Source organism: Oncorhynchus gorbuscha, linkage group LG13, assembly GCF_021184085.1.
Source record: "Oncorhynchus gorbuscha isolate QuinsamMale2020 ecotype Even-year linkage group LG13, OgorEven_v1.0, whole genome shotgun sequence".
In the NCBI taxonomy this organism is placed as follows: Eukaryota; Metazoa; Chordata; class Actinopteri; order Salmoniformes; family Salmonidae; genus Oncorhynchus; species Oncorhynchus gorbuscha.
Genome location: NC_060185.1, coordinates 11,405,996 through 11,426,957, shown reverse-complemented (window position 1 = coordinate 11,426,957; position 20,962 = coordinate 11,405,996). Strand labels below are relative to the sequence as shown.

At 45.5% G+C, this 20,962-nt stretch overlaps 1 protein-coding gene across 1 annotated transcript; it reads left to right on the top strand.

The window, feature by feature from the left end:
- Positions 1–8,323: 8,323 nt before the first annotated feature.
- LOC123993849 (extracellular calcium-sensing receptor-like) lies at positions 8,324–19,244 on the top strand. The gene is made up of 12 exons (XM_046296313.1): positions 8,324–8,467; positions 10,315–10,547; positions 10,658–10,949; positions 11,108–11,350; positions 11,449–11,544; positions 11,713–12,028; positions 12,111–12,283; positions 12,439–12,669; positions 13,021–13,144; positions 13,239–13,432; positions 13,550–13,828; positions 18,703–19,244. Exons 1-12 carry the CDS (start codon positions 8,324–8,326, stop codon positions 19,129–19,131), a joined length of 2,754 nt encoding a protein of 917 aa, XP_046152269.1. The 3' UTR covers positions 19,132–19,244.
- Positions 19,245–20,962: the final 1,718 nt, after the last annotated feature.

Sequence of the window (20,962 nt, the reverse complement as noted above, 5' to 3'; positions counted from 1 at the left end):
ATTTTCATGAAATCACAAGTGCAATATAGCAAAACACAGCTTAGCTTGTTGTTAATCCATCTGGCATGTCAGATTTCAATTCAGCTTTTCGGCGAAAGCATAACAAGCATTTATATAAGAACATCTCTCTCAGTAGACAAAATATTACAAACAGCTAGCAACCAAGAAGATTGGTTACGAAAGTCAGAAAAGCAATAAATTCAATGACTTACCTTTGATGATCTTCGGATGTTTGCACTCACGAGACTCCCAGTTACTCAATAAATGTTCCTTTTGTTCCATAAAGATTATTTTTATATCCAAAATACCAACCATTTGTCTGGCGCGTTATGTTCAGAAATCCACAGGCCCAAGCGGTCAAGATATCGCAGACGAAAATTCCAAATAGTATCTGTAATGTTCACAGAAACATGTCAAACGTTTTTTATAATCAATCCTCAGGTTGTTTTTAAAATATATAATCGATAATATATCAACTGGGGCTGTAGCTTTTTCAATAGGAGAGGGAGAGACAATGGCTGCCCCACTCTGTTGCTCAATGTTACGAATCCCTTTTGGCCCGACAGTCTAGGGGGGATGGTAATGAGACCCGTAACATAACTCATGCAAATTATTATTGTGACAAAGTAAAAGTGTGCACGAAATAACCACGACAACAGAAATCTACCATCAAACTCTAGGTTTATTTATAAACACACGGTAATGGGGGGGGGGAGCAGGAAAAGGGGCTGAGCTGGACCCAAGGAAGAAAGAAATAAAAAAATATACAAAAACACACCCCTAAGCTAGACTAGCCTACTTTAACAACAACTAACTAACTAACCAAAAATAGTGGGTGGTCCGCCCAGTTCTACCTAGTGTATTTAACAAAGTTCACCTACGGGTAGTGTATGCCCATGGGCGACTTGTCTTGGTTTCCCCTTTTCCCACCAGCAAACAAACAAACACCATAACCAAAAACAATACTCACAGGTGATGACAAAGTGCTATGGAGGTGCTTTAAACAAAAGAGAGGTTTAGACACAAAGCGAGAGTGAAACACAGAGACCTACAGACATGGCATTTACTGAAAGATTGAGCTAGAGATTGAGCTGGGCTCTAGAACAAACAAATGATGGGGTTTTTAAACCATGGGGAAGGAACTGTGATAGGTCAGGAAATAGGAGGAGGTGTGTCTTCTGATTGATGATTGATTGTTGACTGATTGGGGAGTGATGATTTTCACCTGTGAGCGGAGAAGGAGAGAAAAGAAACACACACACAGGATACACACACACAGGATATCTGTATCCGTAACACTCCCACACTTAAAAGAGCAACCCTAGGGGTTGCGACTACAGTATTTCAATGAATACTCACAACAAAGCAACAACCTTGCAAAACATACAGAAATCATTTTCACACACGAGACAAAGCATCTGCCAACACATTATCAGAACAAAAACTGGTTACCCGATTTTGTCTTCGGTAATGGTCCGACAAAATCAACCACCACATGCTCGAATGGTTCACCTATGACAGGTATGGGACAAAGAGGAGCGGGAGGAATAACCTGATTTTGTTTTCCTGTCATCTGACATGTGTGGCATGTCCGACAGAACTGAGCCACATCTTGTTTTAAACCCGGCCAAAAGAAATGTCTAAGGATCCGATCATAAGTTTTTGTGATTCCTAAATGACCAGACCACTGGTGATCATGAGCAAGGGATAACACATTTTGTCGAAAGGCTCTAGGAATCACTATTTGGTAAACAGCATTCCAATCTCCATCCGCGTCAACATGGGATTTCCATTTACGCATGAGGAGATTACCATCAATGAAGTAAGCCACGTTCTTCTTCTTCACATCTTCCAATGAGACAACACTAGAAAAACATTTAGCAAACTTGTTGTCAACCTTTTGGTTAGCAATCAGCTGCTCACGAGTGACTGGTAACTGTATTGCATCAGCAATAAGTTCAACGTTCTTTGATTCTTTCCTGGGCTGTTTGTCAGAGGTGATCAGCTTCTCAGAGGTATCACACAATCCATCCTCTTGATCAACCTCTTTGAACAGAACAGTGTTCGACAAAGCTATCTCGTCACCCTCTTGTAGTGCCTGAGCACGAGTGACAGCACAAGCGGGGAACACATGTGGATAACTCTGTGCCAGCTCTTTCGAGAGAGAGTGGTCACTTTTATCCAATACTTCCAATACGGGTACTACCTTTCCTCTGGCAATATCGTTACCCGTTATAAAGGTCACACCTTTCACTGGCAACATAGGACGTACCCCCACTCTGAATATTCCACTGATTAACTCAGAGTGTACATTTACAAAGTGCAATGGTACTGGGACAAAACCCATTTCAATAACCTGCACTAACACACTGGAACCACAGTATGTATCGTCAGATAAGGGCAACACATCAGACAATATAGACGACTGTGCCACACCAGTATCTCTAAGGATTTTAACCGGTCGTTGAGACGCTTCGTCATTCGTTAGGGACACAAACCCCTCGAAAATGAATGGTTCATAACGGCGGTCGGGGACTGAGACTTTCAAACTACAGTTACCCTGCGGCACCTGTTTTGTTGCAGACCTCACAACCGTACGAATTAGAGCAACACCTGTTGGTGGCTTGGCACGAAGAGGCATCCCTTGTTTGCGTTTAAGCAGGAAGCAATCATTAATCATATGTCCTACTTTATGACAATAGAAACAGGGACGCTCATTCTTTTGGCATGCTTGAAATACTACTGCTTGCCGACTAGGGCTAAAGGTAGGAAACTCAGTGGCTCTACTCTCAGTTTGAGCCGAAAACACACTCTTGTGCGTCAACACAAACTCGTCTGCCAACACAGACGCTTCTGCCAGACAGGATACTTTCTGTTCGTTTAGGTAAACTACAATGCGTTTGGGTAAGCAATTTTTAAACTCTTCCAACAAGATTAACTCCCGGAGAGAGTTGAAATCAGTTACCTTACTAGCAGCATGCCATTTATCAAACAGATGTTCCTTGTCTCTAGCAAATTCCACATAAGTCTTACTAGAAGACTTTCTATGAGACCTAAATCTCTGTCGGTATGCCTCAGGCACAACCTCATAGGCACGAAGAACAGTAGCTTTGACCACTTCATAATTCAAACTGTCCTCCAGAGGTAGCGCTGACAAAACCTCTTGGGCTTTACCAGTTAATTTACACTGAAGTAATAGGCACCATACCTCTTCAGGCCATTTCAATGCTACGGCTATACGCTCAAATACACAAAAATAGGAGTCAACCTCTGACTCTCTGAACAAAGGTACTAAGGCAATCTGCCTACTAATGACAAACGTGTTTGAGGACACAGCAGGTGAGGACGGCTCACAAACAGGCACAGTAGGACCGGAGGCTAGCCTCGCTGTCTCTGCCTCCAGTTCCATCTGGCACATTTTGAACTCCAAATGCCGTTGTTCTCGTTCTTTTTCTGCCTCTATTTTACACATCTCCAACTGGAGAGTCTCTTGCCTAATTTGGGCTCTCTCTTCCACCTCCAGTTGGAACTGTGCTAAATGGACATCCCTCCTGGCATCACCATTTGACAGTGGGGAGAGTGGATCAAAACGGGACAATGTGGCTGGTGTTTTAGCCTCGCCCTCATTATCTGACACCAATGGGCTTACAGGAGCAGCAACATCCCCTACAGGGGTTGTAGACTCAGGCAGCGGTAACACAAGCACCTGCTCTTCCAACAATACATTTAATACTAGCCGTTTAACCTCCGCCTTAACTAAACTCTGCGGAATCGATACTGAATAATGGTCAGCCAAGGTCATTAAATCAACTCTACGACATTTGTCAAAAACCTCCCACGAAGGGTTATCCAAAAAGGATCTCAAATCAAAAGTAGCCATTTTACACTACTTCACATGTGCCAAAGAAAATAGCAAACACTAATGCTACTTCAGCTATGACGCTCAACACTGAACTATACCACTACAACAATCTACATGAGCGGCATGGGTGTCAGTTATGACATATCCCGGATGAGGCTCCACTTATGTTACGAATCCCTTTTGGCCCGACAGTCTAGGGGGGATAGTAATGAGACCCGTAACATAACTCATGCAAATTATTATTGTGACAAAGTAAAAGTGTGCACGAAATAACCACGACAACAGAAATCTACCGTCAAACTCTAGGTTTATTTATAAACACACGGTAATGGGGGGAGCAGGAAAAGGGGCTGAGCTGGACCCAAGGAAAGAAACAATAAATATACAAAAACACACCCCTAAGCTAGACTAGCCTACTTTAACAACAACTAACTAACTAACCAAAAATACAGTGGGTGGTCCGCCCAGTTCTACCTAGTGTATTTAACAAAGTTCACCTACGGGTAGTGTATGCCCATGGGCGACTTGTCTTGGTTTCCCCTTTTCCCACCAGCAAACAAACAAACACCATAACCAAAAACAATACTCACAGGTGATGACAAAGTGCTATGGAGGTGCTTTAAACAAAAGAGAGGTTTAGACACAAAGCGAGAGTGAAACACAGAGACCTACAGACATGGCATTTACTGAGAGATTGAGCTAGAGATTGAGCTGAGCTCTAGAACAAACAAATGATGGGGTTTTTAAACCATGGGGAAGGAACTGTGATAGGTCAGGAAATAGGAGGAGGTGTGTCTTCTGATTGATGATTGATTGTTGACTGATTGGGGAGTGATGATTTTCATCACAGCTTACCAATCTTTGGGGATTTCAGATGATACGAAAGATAGGTTGACCGGGTTAGTAATAGGGTTTGCAGTGTCCAGATTGTCGAGCCCTGCTGATTTGTAGGGGTCTAAATTTTGCTGCTCTTCAGAAAATCAGCTATCTGGATTTGGGTGAAGGAGAAATTGGGGAGGCTTGGGCAAGTTGTTGTGGGGGGGGGTGCAGAGCTGTTGACTGGGGTAGGGGTAGCCAGGTGGAAAACATGGCCAGCCGTAGAAAAACACGTCTTGAAATTCTCAATTATCGTGGATTTATCAGTGAGGACAGTGTTTCCCGAGCCTCAGTGCAATGGGCAGCTGGGAGGAGGTGCTCTTATTCTTCATGGACTTTACAGTGTCCCAGAACTTTTTGGAGTTTGTGCTACAGGATGCAAATTTCTGTTTGAAAAAGCTAGCCTTTCCTTTCCTCACTGCCTGTTTATATTGGTTCCTAACTTCCAGGAAAAGTTGCATATCACGTAACATCATTTAAAAAACGTTTTTAAAAAGAATAGAAAACAAAGTGATAACTGGCTCAGGCCACAGTGTACTGTGCATTAGTTTGGTCCACTAGAAAGTGAATTCTATCTCTCTCTCTCTCTCTCTCCCTCCCTCCCTCCCTCCCTCCCTCCCTCCCTCCCTCCCTCCCTCCCTCCCTCCCTCCCTCCCTCCCCCTCCCTCCCTCCCTCCCTCCCTCCCTCCCTCCCTCCCTCTCTGTCTCTCTCTCTGTCTCTGTCTGTCTTTCTTTCTTTCTTTCTATTCAATGCTAATGCAGTAAGCCACAGGATGTTTTTGTGCTGGTCAAGGGCAGTCAGGTCTGGAGTGAACCAAAGGCTATATCTGCTCCTGGTGCTTAATTGTTCTTATCTGTTCTTAATTGATAGCATGAGAATTTAGAACATGCTTAATAGATAGCACTGAGATTTTAGAACATGCTTAACATGTAGCATGATAATTAAGAACATGCTTAACATGGGGATAGGGCTGTCTACTGCCCCCGCTGGAGCAATTGCGTGCCCATAGTAAACATAATTTTTTTTCATCAAAAGTTGCTAATATATGCAAATAAAAAATATTATTGAATAGAAAACACTCTAAAGCTTCTAAAACCGTTTAAATTATGTCTGTATGTAAAGCAGAACTCTCAGGGCAGTCATTCTCCCAAACTCTCTCTTGTCATCATAAAAGTTGGCCCAACTTTGACGTCAACGCCCCCACCCTTCCCAAGCAGTCACAGTTCTGGAAACAGTCTCTCTGTCTTCAGCGCGATCTCAGCTTTTAATGCGGCTTCTCATCGTGAGAATCGTGCGCTCACGAGAGTTTTGGCGGGCTGAAACCTTTCGGTCACGCGAAAAAACAGGTCACTTTTATGCGTGCTCTGGTCAGGTCCTGTCTTTTTTCCAAGATCGATTAAACGGTGCCTGTGTTTCTGTTCGTCCTCACAATTGCTGTACACCTTTATAACATGTTAAAGCTTGATTATGAAGTTAGTTTGACAAGTTTAATCAACATATAATATGTAAGTTTGACGTTTTGGTGCGCATCCACTTGACTTTTGGCTACATTTCAACCGAAATGTGTCGTGTTTGAGAACGGAAAGACACAGACTGCAAAACTAAAAGCTGTTTTTGGTAAGTATAATTCCTTCCAGGTCTTCTGATAGAAGAACAGCAAAGGTAAGGGAATATTTATGTGGTAAATTTGGGTTTATGTGGACTCCAAGATAGAGGAGCCATAATGCTACTTTTTGAGCGCCGACTCATAGTATAGCCTAGTGAACGAAACCTGTAACGTTAAAAATAAATGTAACACAGCAATTGCATTCAGAAGAAGTGTATCTAACTATATATATGTAAAACATGCATATTTAGTCAAAGTTATTTAGTCAAAGTTTATGATGTGTATTCCTTGTTAGCTGACGTTATCTGCCAGAGTCATTTCTCAGGACATTTGAGTAGCATTTTTTGAACGATGCATCATTGTAACAGAGATTTATGGATATATATAGCATATTATTGAAAAAAACATAAATGTACTGTGTAACATGTTATATTACTGTCATCTGATGAAGATTTCAAAAGGTTAGTGCATTATTTTTCTTTTAATCCTGCGTTTGTTGATTGCATATTTTTTTCAACTTGGCTATGCAAATTAGCCGTGTCTTCGGTGGTGGTTTGACATAAATATGTGCTATGTTTTCGGCGTAAAACATTTTAGAAATCTGACTTGCTGGGTAGATAAACAAGATGTTTATCTTTCATTTGAGCCATTGGACTTGTTAATGTGTGGAGGTTAAATATTTTTTGGAATATTTTTGCGTTCCATGCGCCACCTTCCAGCTGAACGTGGGGGGGGGGGTGTTCCAAAATTGGAACCCTAGTCCCATTCTGGTTAATAGATGGCACTGAGAATTTAGAACATACTTAATAGATAGCACAGAGATTTTAGAACATGCTTAACATGTAGCATGATAATTTAGAACATGCTTAATAGATAGCACAGAAATTTTAGAACATGCTTAACATGTAGCATGATAATTTAGAACATGCTTAATAGATAGCACAGAGATTTTAGAACATGCTTAATAGATAGCACAGAGATTTTAGAACATGCTTAATAGATAGCACAGAGATTTTAGAACATGCTTAATAGATAGCACAGAGATTTTAGAACATGCTTAATAGATAGCACAGAGATTTTAGAACATGCTTAATAGATAGCACAGAGATTTTAGAACATGCTTAATAGATAGCACAGAGATTTTAGAACATGCTTAATAGATAGCACAGAGATTTTAGAACATGCTTAATAGATAGCACAGAGATTTTAGAACATGCTTAATATTTGTGTATGTTTATTATTTTATTTGTTCACCTTTATTTAACCTGGTTGTCAAGTTGAGAACAAGTTCTCATTTGCAACTGCGACCTGGCCAAGATAAAGCATAGCAATTCGACACATACAACAACACAGAGTTACACATGGAATACACAAAACATACAGTCAATAATACAGTTGTAATGGTTATCCTCCTCTTCGTCTGAAGAGGAGAGGCGAGAAGGATAAGAGGGACACCTCTGGACTTAAGGACTGAAGGGTAGCTCAGGACTGATGGGTAGCCCAGGACTGATGGGTAGCTCAGGACTGAGGGGTAGCTCAGGACTGATGGGTAGCTCAGGAGAAATGGGTAACTCAGGACTGAGGGGTAGCTCAGGACTGATGGGTAGCTCAGGACTGAGGGGTAGTTCAGGACTGATGGGTAGCTCAGGACTGAGGGGTAGTTCAGGACTGAGGGGTAGCTCAGGACTGAGGGGTAACTCAGGACTGAGGGGTAGCTCAGGAATGATGGGTAGCTCAGGACTGAGGGGTAACTCAGGACTGAGGGGTAGCTCAGGAATGAGGGGTAACTCGGGACTCAGTGGTAGCCAGGAGTGAGAGGCAGCTCAGGCTGGTTGATGGCTCTGGCAGCTCCTGGCAGCTGACGGCTCTGGCAACTCCTGGCTTGCTGACGGCTCTGGCAGCTCCTGGCTGGCTGATCGCTCTGGCAGCTCCTGGCTGGCGGACGGCTGTGGCAGCTCCTGACTGGCGGGCGGCTCAGATGGCGCTGGGAAGACGGGCGGCTCAGATGGCGCTGAGCAGACGGGCGGCTCAGGCGTCGCTGGGCAGACGGGCAGCTCAGGCGGCGCTGGGCAGACGGGCAGCTCAGACGGTGTGGGCAGACGGGCAGCTCAGGCGGCGCTGGGCAACCTGGAGACTCCGGCAGCGCTGGAGAGGAGGAAGGCTCTGGCAGCGCTGGACAGAGGAGCTCTGGCGCCTCTGGACTGAGGGGCCCTGGCGCCCCTGGACTGAGGGGCTCTGGCTCTTTGGCACCAGGACACACACACAAACACACACACACAAACACACATACACATTCGGTACACACACACTAATACCGATGTCGTCAGCACAATTAAAGTGATTAACTTCATTGTCACAGCCACTCTTTAATTACATGCAATTATATCCCACAAAAACCTGCTGTCAATGGTACAGCTCAGAGAACACAAAGTTTAGAGGAAGAATATCTCTCTCTCTCTCTCTCTCTCTCTCTCTCTCTCTCTCTCTCTCTCTCTCTCTCTCTCTCTCCTCTCCCTCCCTCCCTCCCTCCCTCCCTCACTCCCTCCCTCCCTCCCTCTGTCTCTCTCTCTGTCTCTGTCTCTGTCTCTGTCTGTCTGTCGTGCTTTCTTTCTTTCTTTCAGAAAGTATAGAGGAAGAATATATCTCTCTCTCTCTCTCTCTCTCTTCCTCTCTATTCATCTCTATCTACTGTCCCTCCCTCCCTCCCTCTGTCTCTCTCTGTCTCTGTCTGTCTTTCTCTCTTTCTTTCTCTCTCTCTCTTCCTCTCTATTCATCTCTATCTATCTATCTATCTATCTATCTATCTATCTATCTATCTATCTATCTATCTATCTCTCTCTCTCTCTCTCTCTCTCTCTCTCTCTCTCTCTCACTTCCTCTCTATTCATCTCTATCCACTGTCCCTCCCTCCCTCCCTCCCTCCCTCCCTCCCTCCCTCCCTCCCTCCCTCCCTCCCTCCCTCCCTCCCTCCCTCCCTCCCTCCCTCCCTCCCTCCCTCCCTCCCTCCCTCCCTCCCTCCCTCCCTCTCTCTCTGTCTCTGTCTGTCTTTCTTTCTTTCTGTCTTTCTTTCTTTCTGTCTTTCTTTCTTTCTTTCTTTTTTTCTTTCATTCTTTCTTTCTTTCTTTCTTTCTTTCTCTCTCTCTCTCTCTCTCTCTCTCTATTCATCTCTATCTTCTCGCTCGCTCTCTCTCTCTCTCTCTCTCTCTCTCTCTCTCTCTCTCTCTCGTTCTTCCTCACTCTCTCTCTCTCTCGTTCTTCCTCACTCTCTCACTCTCTACCCATCTCGCCAATCAATTTAGACACAATTAATAAAATTATTTATAGTACAGTATGATGTAATATCTATCTGAATGGATCCATCAGATGTTGTTGAAGAACAGATACTGTATCTCCTGTACTACACATTACCTTCAATAACATCACCCTCACAGGCTTTCTCCAATTACCCCCAATTACCTGCTCCCCAAGTTATCCTTCAATAACAAGTCCCAATTAACCCCCTCCTGCCCCGTCCTCCCTACAAGCACCCCCTGGTGGCCATGTGCTTGTTTTTTAGCCGTGGGCTCATTTCTCCCTATATCAGCAGCTCCCCTTCTCTCCTCTTCCTCTCCCTCTTTCACTCTCACACTCTGCAGGAGATGCTAGACTGACAGACACTCATCCTCTCTCTCTCTCCCTCTCTTTCTGTCTGTCTGTTTGTCTGTCTATCTGTCTGTCTCACCAGGATAAGGTTTACTGTTGCCAGGTAGGGCAGAGGTAGAACAAGGTGTTGTGTGTCTATCACTGTTGTTTCACATGTCTGGTTACTCTGAAACAACAGGTGTCTGTGTTGAATGGTGATTAACTTCTTTGATATCACTTTTGTTCATGTCTTTATGTCTACAGAGTGTTCTGTCTACAAGGTCTTGGTTTGGTCTCTCTCCAACAGGTGACGGAACTCACCCAGTCTTCAGACTTGTTTCTCTCCAGGTGATGTGCCTGTGTGGCTGGCTGTGGCTGCTCTACTGTCTCCATGTCCCTGGGTCTGTCTGGGGTCTGGATGGAGGTGGAGAGGGGGCTTGTCGGCTAATAGCTAAGCCCATCTCAGGCAGTGTTTATCGGGCAGGAGATGTGGTCATTGGGGGCCTGTTCCCCATCCATGTGGAAGCCCCTCTACCAGAACAGGAGTTCAGGAGCATTAAGGAAAATTCTACCTGTACAATGTATGCAGCTTGTGTGATAACAGCTTTTTGTCATTGTGTAATAACTTGAAGGTAATGTGTATTCAGTTTATCTCTTATTTCTCTGTTTCTTTCTTTCTTCGGTCTATCAGTTTCTACCAGCGTGCTTACCGCTGGCTCCAGACTATGATCTTTGCTGTGGAGGAGATTAACCGTGACCCAGCCCTCCTGCCTAACCTCACCCTGGGGTTCCTGGCTTCTGACACATGCCTGTCAGAGGGCACCACCCTGGGGGCAGCCCTAGCCATGGTGACTGGCCAGGAGGCCTCTGTGGTGGGCACAGAATGTGGCACAACCCCTGAGGTTGCCGTCATCATCGGGGATGCCCGCTCCTCAGCTTCCATCGTGGTGGCACAGACCCTCGGGCCGTTTGATTTACCCATGGTGAGGCAGGGGTTGAATAACAGACTGGGTTAGGATGAGATGATGACTGTCTTACACAATACATTTCAATATTAATCTAGATTAATCTCTCTAACATTTATTTACCATCTCTGTCTCTTTTTTAAATTCTAATTCTCTCTCACTCTCTCCTCTCCCAGGTGAGTTACTTTGCCTCCTGCGCGTGTTTGAGTGACACCTGGAGGTATCCCTCATTCTTCCGTACGGTACCTAGCGATGCCTTCCAGGCTCGGGGCATGGCCAGGTTGCTGCGTCAGCTGGGCTGGGTGTGGGTGGGGCTGGTGTCAGGGGATGATGACTATGGCAAGTTTGGGGTTCAGCTGCTTCTCCAAGAGCTCCAGGGATCTGGGCTGTGTGTCGCCTACTCTGAGGTCATCCCCAAGGTACGACCTCACCCTGATGATCTGACAATGTACACTCTCTGTTTTACTCTGACTTCTCCTCTCTTCTAATCTAATCTCACTGATGGTCATCACCGTAGGTAGGATCTCAGAGACGTATCAGGTACATCGTGGACACCATCAGAGGATCGACTGCCAGAGTGGTGGTGACATTTGCTATCACAAAGGATGCACATGTGAGCAGTTATCAGTCAGAGTATTATTAATGATTTGTAACACAGCTGTATCAGTGTCCTTGTGTCTTACCGTGTCTTGATGACCTTTATGGACACAATCATTTCCTAATTGATAATCATGCATTTCAGCTTGACAATCTTGATCTTTTTAACGATTTCATTCTCCAGGCCCTGATGGAAGAGGTTGTCCGTCAGAACATTACAGATAAGCAGTGGATTGCCTCAGAGGCCTGGGTCACTGACTCTACTCTCTCCTCCCCTGAAAACCTGCCCTCTCTTGCTGGGACCATTGGATTTGCCCTGAAGAAAGCTGACATTCCCGGCTTGGGGACTTTCCTAACACGTCTCCATCCAGATGGGAACTATCAGAAGTCTGACCCCTTCCTGAAGTCAATGTGGGAAGAGATGTTTGGGTGTTCTCTGGGGGTTGAACTCAGCATGACCCAGTCGTCCAGGCGACAGTGTACTGGGTCAGAGGTCATAGGTGAGGGAGAGTTTACACCTAAATCTAAGTTTTTTGTCCAGATTCCCAATGTTATCTGAATAAAATTAAGTGTCAATCCTAGGTGAGGGGGAGAGCCAGTATGCTGACGTGTCTCAGCTGAGAGCCAGCTATAATGTGTACAAGGCTGTGTACGCCATCGCCTACGCCATACAGGATATGATGGCCTGTCGACCAGGGGACGGAGTCTTTAATGGTGGACAGTGCCCTGATATCAGGAAGCTTCAGCCCAGCCAGGTGAGAATAACATGTTGATCTGTTTTCAAGTTAAGAACACTAATGTTTCCAGTTCGGATACAGTGAAAACACTTTGTAAGGTTTGAGTTCTAAAGAACAAAAGCCACAACTGGTTCTAACTCTTAATCCTGTTCCAATGCCCTTTTCTCTTTGAGATTGTTCATTATCTGAGGGGAGTGAACTTCAGTACTCCTGTGGGGGAATCTTTCCACTTCGACATGAATGGTGATCCGCCTGCCTCATATGACATCATCAACTGGCATGTGACCCCCGAGGGGACGGCAGAGTTTGTCCAGGTCGGACATTTTCTGTCCTCTGATGGATCGGGCGGCCAGATTGACATCGACATGGATAAAGTGGTGTGGGGTGGGGGCAGCGGAGATGAGGTGAGAACTGTTCAGTTTGGTGTCATTGAGGAGTGTTTGTGTGAATCACGGCCGAATTTGATACAGCTTGGTGTGTGTGTGTGTGTGTGTGTGTGTGTGTGTGTGTGTGTGTGTGTGTGTGTGTGTGTGTGTGTGTGTGTGTGTGTGTGTGTGTGTGTGTGTGTGTGTGTGTGTGTGTGTGTGTGTGTGTGTGTGTGTGTGTGTGTGTGTGTGTGTGTGTGTGTGTGTGTGTGTGTGTGCGTGTGTAATGATGATTTTAATATAAATTATTATGATGATGACGACAATTGCAATGATGAAAATTATGATGATGATGATGATGATACATTTGTCCTCTCCCCCCTCTGGTAGGTCCCTGTGTCTGTATGCAGTGCTGACTGTCCCCCTGGTACCAGGCATGCGGTACAGAAGGGGAAGCCTGTTTGCTGCTTTGACTGTCTGTCCTGTGCTGAGGGAGAGATCAGCAACACAACAGGTAGTCTATCAACGGTTCTGATTCCAATTCAGATTTTTCCTCCATCCTGATTGGTCCTGATTTGGACTCCTCATTCTTCTTCCTTCTCTATCAGGGTCAGTTGAGTGTATTCGGTGTCCAGAGCGGTTCTGGTCCAACCCTGATCGTACGGCCTGCATCCCCCAGCTGGTGGACTTCCTCTCCTACAGCGACACCATGGGCGTCATCCTGTCTGTCATCTCAGTTTCTGGGGCAACACTCACAGCCGGTGCCCTGGCCACCTTCCTCTACCACCGTCACACGGCCCTGGTGAGTTGAACCATATGATAATTTATAGAGGTACTGGACAGAGATGAGATTGTGTCATATAAGGATGGGATTTTTGACATGTCATTGTGTAAATTATCTTTCTCTGTCTCATTCCAGGTGAAAGCCAACAACTCTGAGCTCAGCTTCCTGCTCCTGCTGTCACTCAAGCTCTGCTTCCTGTGTGCTCTGGTTTTCATTGGCCAGCCGAACCCGTGGACGTGCATGCTGAGACACACCCTGTTTGGTATAAGCTTTGTGTTCTGCATCTCCTGTCTGCTCAGCAGGACTGTGGTGGTGCTGGTGGCCTTCAGGGCCACTCTGCCTGGAGAGAACCTGATGAGATACTTCAGCCCCACCCAGCAGAGGATGGGTATCTCACTCTGCACACTCATCCAGGTGAACATCAAGTTTTTCCTGTATTCTATGGGAATTGAAATGCCCAGTGCAGTCAAAATCTTGATATTCCTGTGTTTTATATATATTTCCAAACTATGAGTTTGGAATAATACTGTGAAATTGTGTGAATGATGATAATGCCCTTTTTGTATAGGAAATGGTGGAAAAAGTACTCACTCGTCATACTTGAGTAAAAGTGAAGATTCCTTAATAGAAAACAACTCAAGTATAAAGCGAAAGTCACCCAGTAAAATACCACCTGAGTGAAAGTCTAAAAGTATTTGGTTTAAAATATACTTAATTAACAAAAGTAACTGGAATGATCAAATGTACTTAAGTGTCAAAAGTAAAAGTAAAAGTGTCCTTATATTAAGTAAACTAGATGGCACAATTAAAAAAAAAAAATATTGACGGTTTAGCAGCGGCACACTCCAACACTCAGGCATAATTTACAAATGAAGCATTTGTGTTTAGTGAGTCCACTAGATCAGAGGCAGTAGGGATGACCAGGGATGTTCTCTTGGTGAGTCCACCAGATCAGAGGCTGTAGGGATGACCAGGGATGCCCTCTTGGTGAGTCCAGTAGATCAGAAGCAGTAGGGATGACCAGGGATGCCCTCTTGGTGAGTCCAGTAGATCAGAAGCAGTAGGGATGACCAGGGATGCCCTCTTGGTGAGTCCAGTAGATCAGAAGCAGTAGGGATGACCAGGGATGCCCTCTTGGTGAGTCCAGTAGATCAGAAGCAGTAGGGATGACCAGGGATGCCCTCTTGGTGAGTCCAGTAGATCAGAGGCAGTAGGGATGACCAGGGATGCCCTCTTGGTGAGTCCAGTAGATCAGAAGCAGTAGGGATGACCAGGGATGCCCTCTTGGTGAGTCCAGTAGATCAGAAGCAGTAGGGAAGACCAGGGATGCCCTCTTGGTGAGTCCACTAGATCAGAAGCAGTAGGGATGACCAGGGATGTTCTCTTGGTGAGTCCAGTAGATCAGAAGCAGTAGGGATGACCAGGGATGCCCTCTTGGTGAGTCCAGTAGATCAGAAGCAGTAGGGAAGACCAGGGATGCCCTCTTGGTGAGTCCAGTAGATCAGAAGCAGTAGGGATGACCAGGGATGTTCTCTTGGTGAGTCCACTAGATCAGAAGCAGTAGGGATGACCAGGGATGTTCTCTTGGTGAGTCCACTAGATCAGAAGCAGTAGGGATGACCAGGGATGTTCTCTTGGTGAGTCCACTAGATCAGAAGCAGTAGGGATGACCAGGGATGTTCTCTTGGTGAGTCCACTAGATCAGAAGCAGTAGGGATGACCAGGGATGTTCTCTTCATGTTTGTGTCAATTTGACCATTTTCCTGTCAAAATATAATGAGTAATTTTGGGTGTCAGGGAAAATGTATGGAGTAAAAAGTACATTATTTTCTTTAGCAATATAGTGAATTAAATATAAATAGTAAAGTACACTCCAAAAAAACGACTTGAGTAGTACTTTAAAGTATTTTAACTTAAGTACTTTACACCACTGAGTGTAAGTGATGTTTGAAAAGAGGTCTGAAATTCCAGTCTGTTTGGTGGGATGGAGTTTTGGCCTGCCTGGTGACATCACCAGGGAACGGGAAAGGGGATACCTAGTCAGTTGTACAACGGAATGCCTTCAGCTGAAATGTGTCTTCTGCATTTAGGGGGGCTGCCTTAATCGACATCCACGTCTTCAGTGCCAGACTGTGTTTTAACTACTTCGCAGATATGAAATACACAGACAATCATATCAGACACAAATTCCCAGTTTATGCTTCAAAACCATCTTAGGTTCTATTTTACATTACATAATGTAAGGCATTGTGGACAGAATAGACGGATGCAGTTCAGTGCATGATTCATTTAATTCAACAATACATTTCTTTGTAGTTCACAAATATTGCTATCAGGCTGTAAATCACAGCTGGCCTGGTACATTGTTTACTGCCTCCATTTGGGATGCACTGTTTCAGTTTCAATGATTCAATATTTTTTACAAAACATATTTTTTACAAAACTGTAACTAAGGCTGGGAATGTTAATACAATCAAACAAGCAAGGGCAATGACCACAAGTCAATCATAACGTGGCTAATAGACTAGTGTACGTGTCAAACACAAGCCCAGCGGACCGAATAGGACACACAAGCGAGTCATCTACTTTATGAAACTATAGCTTGATTCGCTCGCATCAGCGAAATCAACTTCAATTGCAATGCAATGCAATTGCAATGCTTTCGTTTGTCAGGTTTACAGCGCACAGCGGAGGGAAAGTGTACAGACCCATTCTACAGTCCTAGCCAGGCTACTAGAATGTTGCAGTCCGGCTTCTGTTTTTAACCTGTTTGGGATAGGGGGCAGCATTTTCACGTTCGGATGAAAAGAGTGCCCAGAGTAAACTGCCTGCTACTCAGGCCCAGAAGTTAAAATATGCATAGTATTAGTAGATTTGGATGGAAAACTCTGAAGTTTCTAAAACTTTGAATGATATCTTTGAGTATAACAGAACTCATATGGCAGGCGAAAACCTGAGAAAAATCCAACCAGGAAGTGGTAAATCTGAGGTTTGTAGTTTTTCAACTCATTGCCTATCAAATATACAGTGTCTATGGGGGCATATTGCACTTCCTAAGGCTTCCACTAGATGTCAACCATCTTTAGAATGTTGTTTCAGGCTTCTACTATGAAGGGGGAGAGAATGAGAGCTGTTTCAACCCGAGGTCTGGCAGAAGGCCGTGAGCTGATCGTGCGCCTGTGAGAACGACCTGCATTCCAGAAGACAAAGGAATTCCCCGGTTGGAACATTATTGAAGATTTATGTTAAAAACATCCTGAAGATTGATTCTATACGTCGTTTGACATGTTTCTATGAACTGTAATATAACTATTGGAACTTTTCTTCTGAACCTTCACCTGGACTTGCCCGCACCTCGTGAGTTTGGATTTGTGCACTAAATGAGTCCTGTGAACTAAACGAGTCCCCCACACTCAGACGAGTCCTGTGATGCTACAGACATTTTCGTCATTATCAGGGTGTCTCACGATCTGGCAATCACCACTGTAGCTCGGCCACCTTCCATTGCAGATGTGGACGGCCACCATTGGGCGGATGCTGTGGATTGTGATGCAGCCTGTGAAATAAAACATCTATCTTAAACAGATGGATTTTAATGGGGATTCCTTTAGATTTCCACTCGGGGTGAGGACGTCAACTTTGCAAGACCATAAAGATAGAGAGATCCAAATCTCTATGCCAACAACAGCTCATTTTCAGTTTTCCCTCCCCACTCAGACCACTCCCAGACAGTCCTAGCTACATTCTTGTATGATAAATTGCTCTTTGCTAAGAAGCAATTTTTTAAAAATATTTGTTTTTACCTTTTAATTGAAAACAATCACACCTAATTGTTACCCAGAAAGTATTTTATATTTTTAATTTTTAAACGACTTCATTGGATCTTGAATTATTTCCTTCAGTTGCAGGTTTCCATTCAATTGACAGATCTTCATGTTAGTTATTTACAGTAGCAGACGCTCTTATCCAGAGCTTACAGATATCTAGGTGAGACAACCACATATCACCGTCATAAACTAGGTTTCCATCCAATTGGCGACAGATTTTCATGCGAATATTCAAAGATCTGCAAAAAGAAAATATGCCCATTTTCCCACCAGTGGCGTTTCCACCAAACATACTTGTCGAGGATAAAAATTAGTGGGAGATGCCGTAGTGCACAGAACATGTACTTTTTTGTTTAAATTTCATGTACCAAATAAAAGTTGAACATTCAAAGTGTTTCCATGCATTTTCAACTCTACTGAGAGTTTTTTCCCAAACTGTTGAGTTAAATAGCAATGTGTCCACTTTGGTCTTGGTACGGGAACCCTAGCCAACAGCTCCCAGATACAGTGCTGGTAGGCTGTGTGTGTAGGGTGGTCTACATGCCAGATACAGTGCTGATGGGCTGTGTGTGTAGGGTGGTCTACATGCCAGATACAGTGCTGGTAGGCTGTGTGGGCAGGGTGGTCTACATGCCAGATACAGGGCTGGTAGGCTGTGTGGGTAGGGTGGTCTACATGCCAGATACAGTGCTGGTAGGCTGTGTGGGTAGGGTGGTCTACATGCCAGATACAGTGCTGGTAGGCTGTGTGGGTAGGGTGGTCTACATGCCAGATACAGTGCTGGTAGGCTGTGTGGGCAGGGTGGTCTACATGCCAGATACAGTGCTGGTAGGCTGTGTGGGCAGGGTGGTCTACATGCCAGATACAGTGCTGATAGGCTGTGTGGGTAGGGTGGTCTACATGCCAGATACAGTGCTGGTAGGCTGTGTGGGCAGGGTGGTCTACATGCCAGATACAGTGCTGGTAGGCTGTGTGGGCAGGGTGGTCTACATGACGAGATTATTATGGAAAATCATATTTTTATTTGTTAAATGCATCAATCATCATGTCACCAGAAGAAGACCTCATACCGTGCACTTTCAGCACCCTGTGAAGTTCATCATAACTTATTTCATCTATAGCCTAATGTACTGCATGGAGGACCACACTCATTGAGTGACTTCAAATTTACTTTGATAATGGCGGTTAATAGATCCGTTTAAGCGCATCAAGGTATTTCCTCCAACATTCATTTCTCAACACAAAAATATCCAACCATGTCGAATTAACAAATTATCTGTCTGGATTTATAACATTGTACTGAAACTTCCTGTTTCCATCACAGCTGTTGTAATTTTTTATACGCGGTATATAACTTTACTCACATAAAAACTGTGGATGGAAACGTGGTTACTGAACATATCATTTGTTGTTGTGATAACTGTGCTTGCGTTTCCCTTCCACCTCCATTCCCTTCCACAGGTGCTGATCTGTGTACTGTGGCTGGCCTTGGCTCCACCCCAACCGGCTGAGAGGGGAGGAAGAGAGGGTCGTGGGCCGAGGGTCGTCCTGGAGTGTGAGGTGGGCTCTGTGGTCGGCTTCTCTCTGGTGCTGGGCTACATCGGCCTTCTGGCCTCCCTCTGTCTCCTTTTAGCCTTCCTGGCCAGGAAACTCCCAGACAACTTCAACGAGGCCAAGTTCATCACCTTCAGCATGCTGATCTTCTGTGCCGTGTGGATCTCCTTCATCCCTGCCTATGTCAGCTCTCCTGGGAAGTACACAGTAGCTGTAGAGATCTTTGCCATCCTGGCCTCCAGCTTTGGGCTGCTGTTCTGTCTGTTTGCTCCAAAGTGTTACATCATCCTTCTGAGACCAGAGAGAAACACCAAGAGACACATGATGTCCAAATAGAATAGAAACCACCAAGAAACACATGTTGTCCAATTAGAAACCACCACAGGAGTGTGCTGTTGTCCCTCCTCCTAGTCAGTTATCTACCACAGGAGACTGCTGTTGTCCCTCCTCAGAGTCCGTTATCTACCACAGGAGACTGCTGTTGTCCCTCCTCAGAGTCCGTTATCTACCACAGGAGACTGCTGTTGTCCCTCCTCAGAGTCCGTTATCTACCACAGGAGACTGCTGTTGTCCCTCCTCAGAGTCAGTTATCTACCACAGGAGACTGCTGTTGTCCCTCCTCAGAGTCAGTTATCTACCACAGGAGACTGCTGTTGTTCCTCCTCAGAGTCCGTTATCTACCACAGGAGACTGCTGTTGTCCCTCCTCAGAGTCAGTTATCTACCACAGGAGACTGCTGTTGTCCCTCCTCAGAGTCAGTTATTTTAATGAAAGATCCATCATTTTTATATTGATCCTCTCTCAGCTTGTCATCTCTCAGATCTTTGTAGTGTTTGACAGCTTTCCTAATTAAATGTGATCTTTCACTGCAGGTCCGCAAACTTTCATTCTCCTCCTCTTTCACTGTTCTGTCAGAAATCAACTTCTGGCTGCCTCCTAGATCCTGGCTGTACAGCCTGTAGCCCTCCAGGATAACACAGGCCAGAGTGATGGGAGGGGCCAGGGTGATGAGGGGCCAGAGTGATGAGAGGGACCAGAGTGATGAGATGGGACCAGAGTGATGAGAGGACCAGAGTGATGAGAGGGACCAGAGTGATGAAAGGAGCCAGAGTGATGAGAGGGACCAGAGTGATGAGAGGGACCAGAGTGATGAGAGGGACCAGAGTGATGAGAGGGACCAGAGTGATGAGAGGGACCAGAGTGATGAGAGGGACCAGAGTGATGATGAGAGGGACCAGAGTGATGAGAGGGACCAGAGTGATGAGAGGGACCAGAGTGATGAGAGGGACCAGAGTGATGAGAGGGACCAGAGTGATGAGAGGGACCAGAGTGATGAGAGGGACCAGAGTGATGAGAGGGACCAGAGTGATGAGAGGGACCAGAGTGATGAGAGGGACCAGAGTGATGAGAGGGACCAGAGTGATGAGAGGGACCAGAGTGATGAGAGGGACCAGAGTGATGAGAGGGACCAGAGTGATGAGAGGGACCAGAGTGATGAGAGGGACCAGAGTGATGAGAGGGACCAGAGTGATGAGAGGGACCAGAGTGATGAGAGGGACCAGAGTGATGAGAGGGACCAGAGTGATGAGAGGGACCAGGGTGATGAGAGGGACCAGAGTGATGAGAGGGACCAGAGTGATGAGAGGGACCAGAGTGATGAGAGGGACCAGAGTGATGAGAGGGACCAGAGTGATGAGAGGGACCAGAGTGATGAGAGGGACCAGAGTGATGAGAGGGACCAGGGTGATGAGAGGGACCAGAGTGATGAGAGGGACCAGAGTGATGAGAGGGACCAGAGTGATGAGAGGGACCAGAGTGATGAGAGGGACCAGAGTGATGAGAGGGACCAGAGTGATGAGAGGGACCAGAGTGATGAGAGGGACCAGAGTGATGAGAGGGACCAGAGTGATGAGAGGGACCAGAGTGATGAGAGGGACCAGAGTGATGAGAGGGACCAGAGTGATGAGAGGGACCAGAGTGATGAGAGGGACCAGAGTGATGAGAGGGACCAGAGTGATGAGAGGGACCAGAGTGATGAAAGGGACCAGAGTGATGAGAGGGACCAGGGTGATGAGAGGGACCAGAGTGATGGATGTGGGGCCTCGCAGAGAGAGAGAGGGGGGGGGTCTCCAGTTATTGAAGGATATGGGGCTCGCAGAGGGGTGGT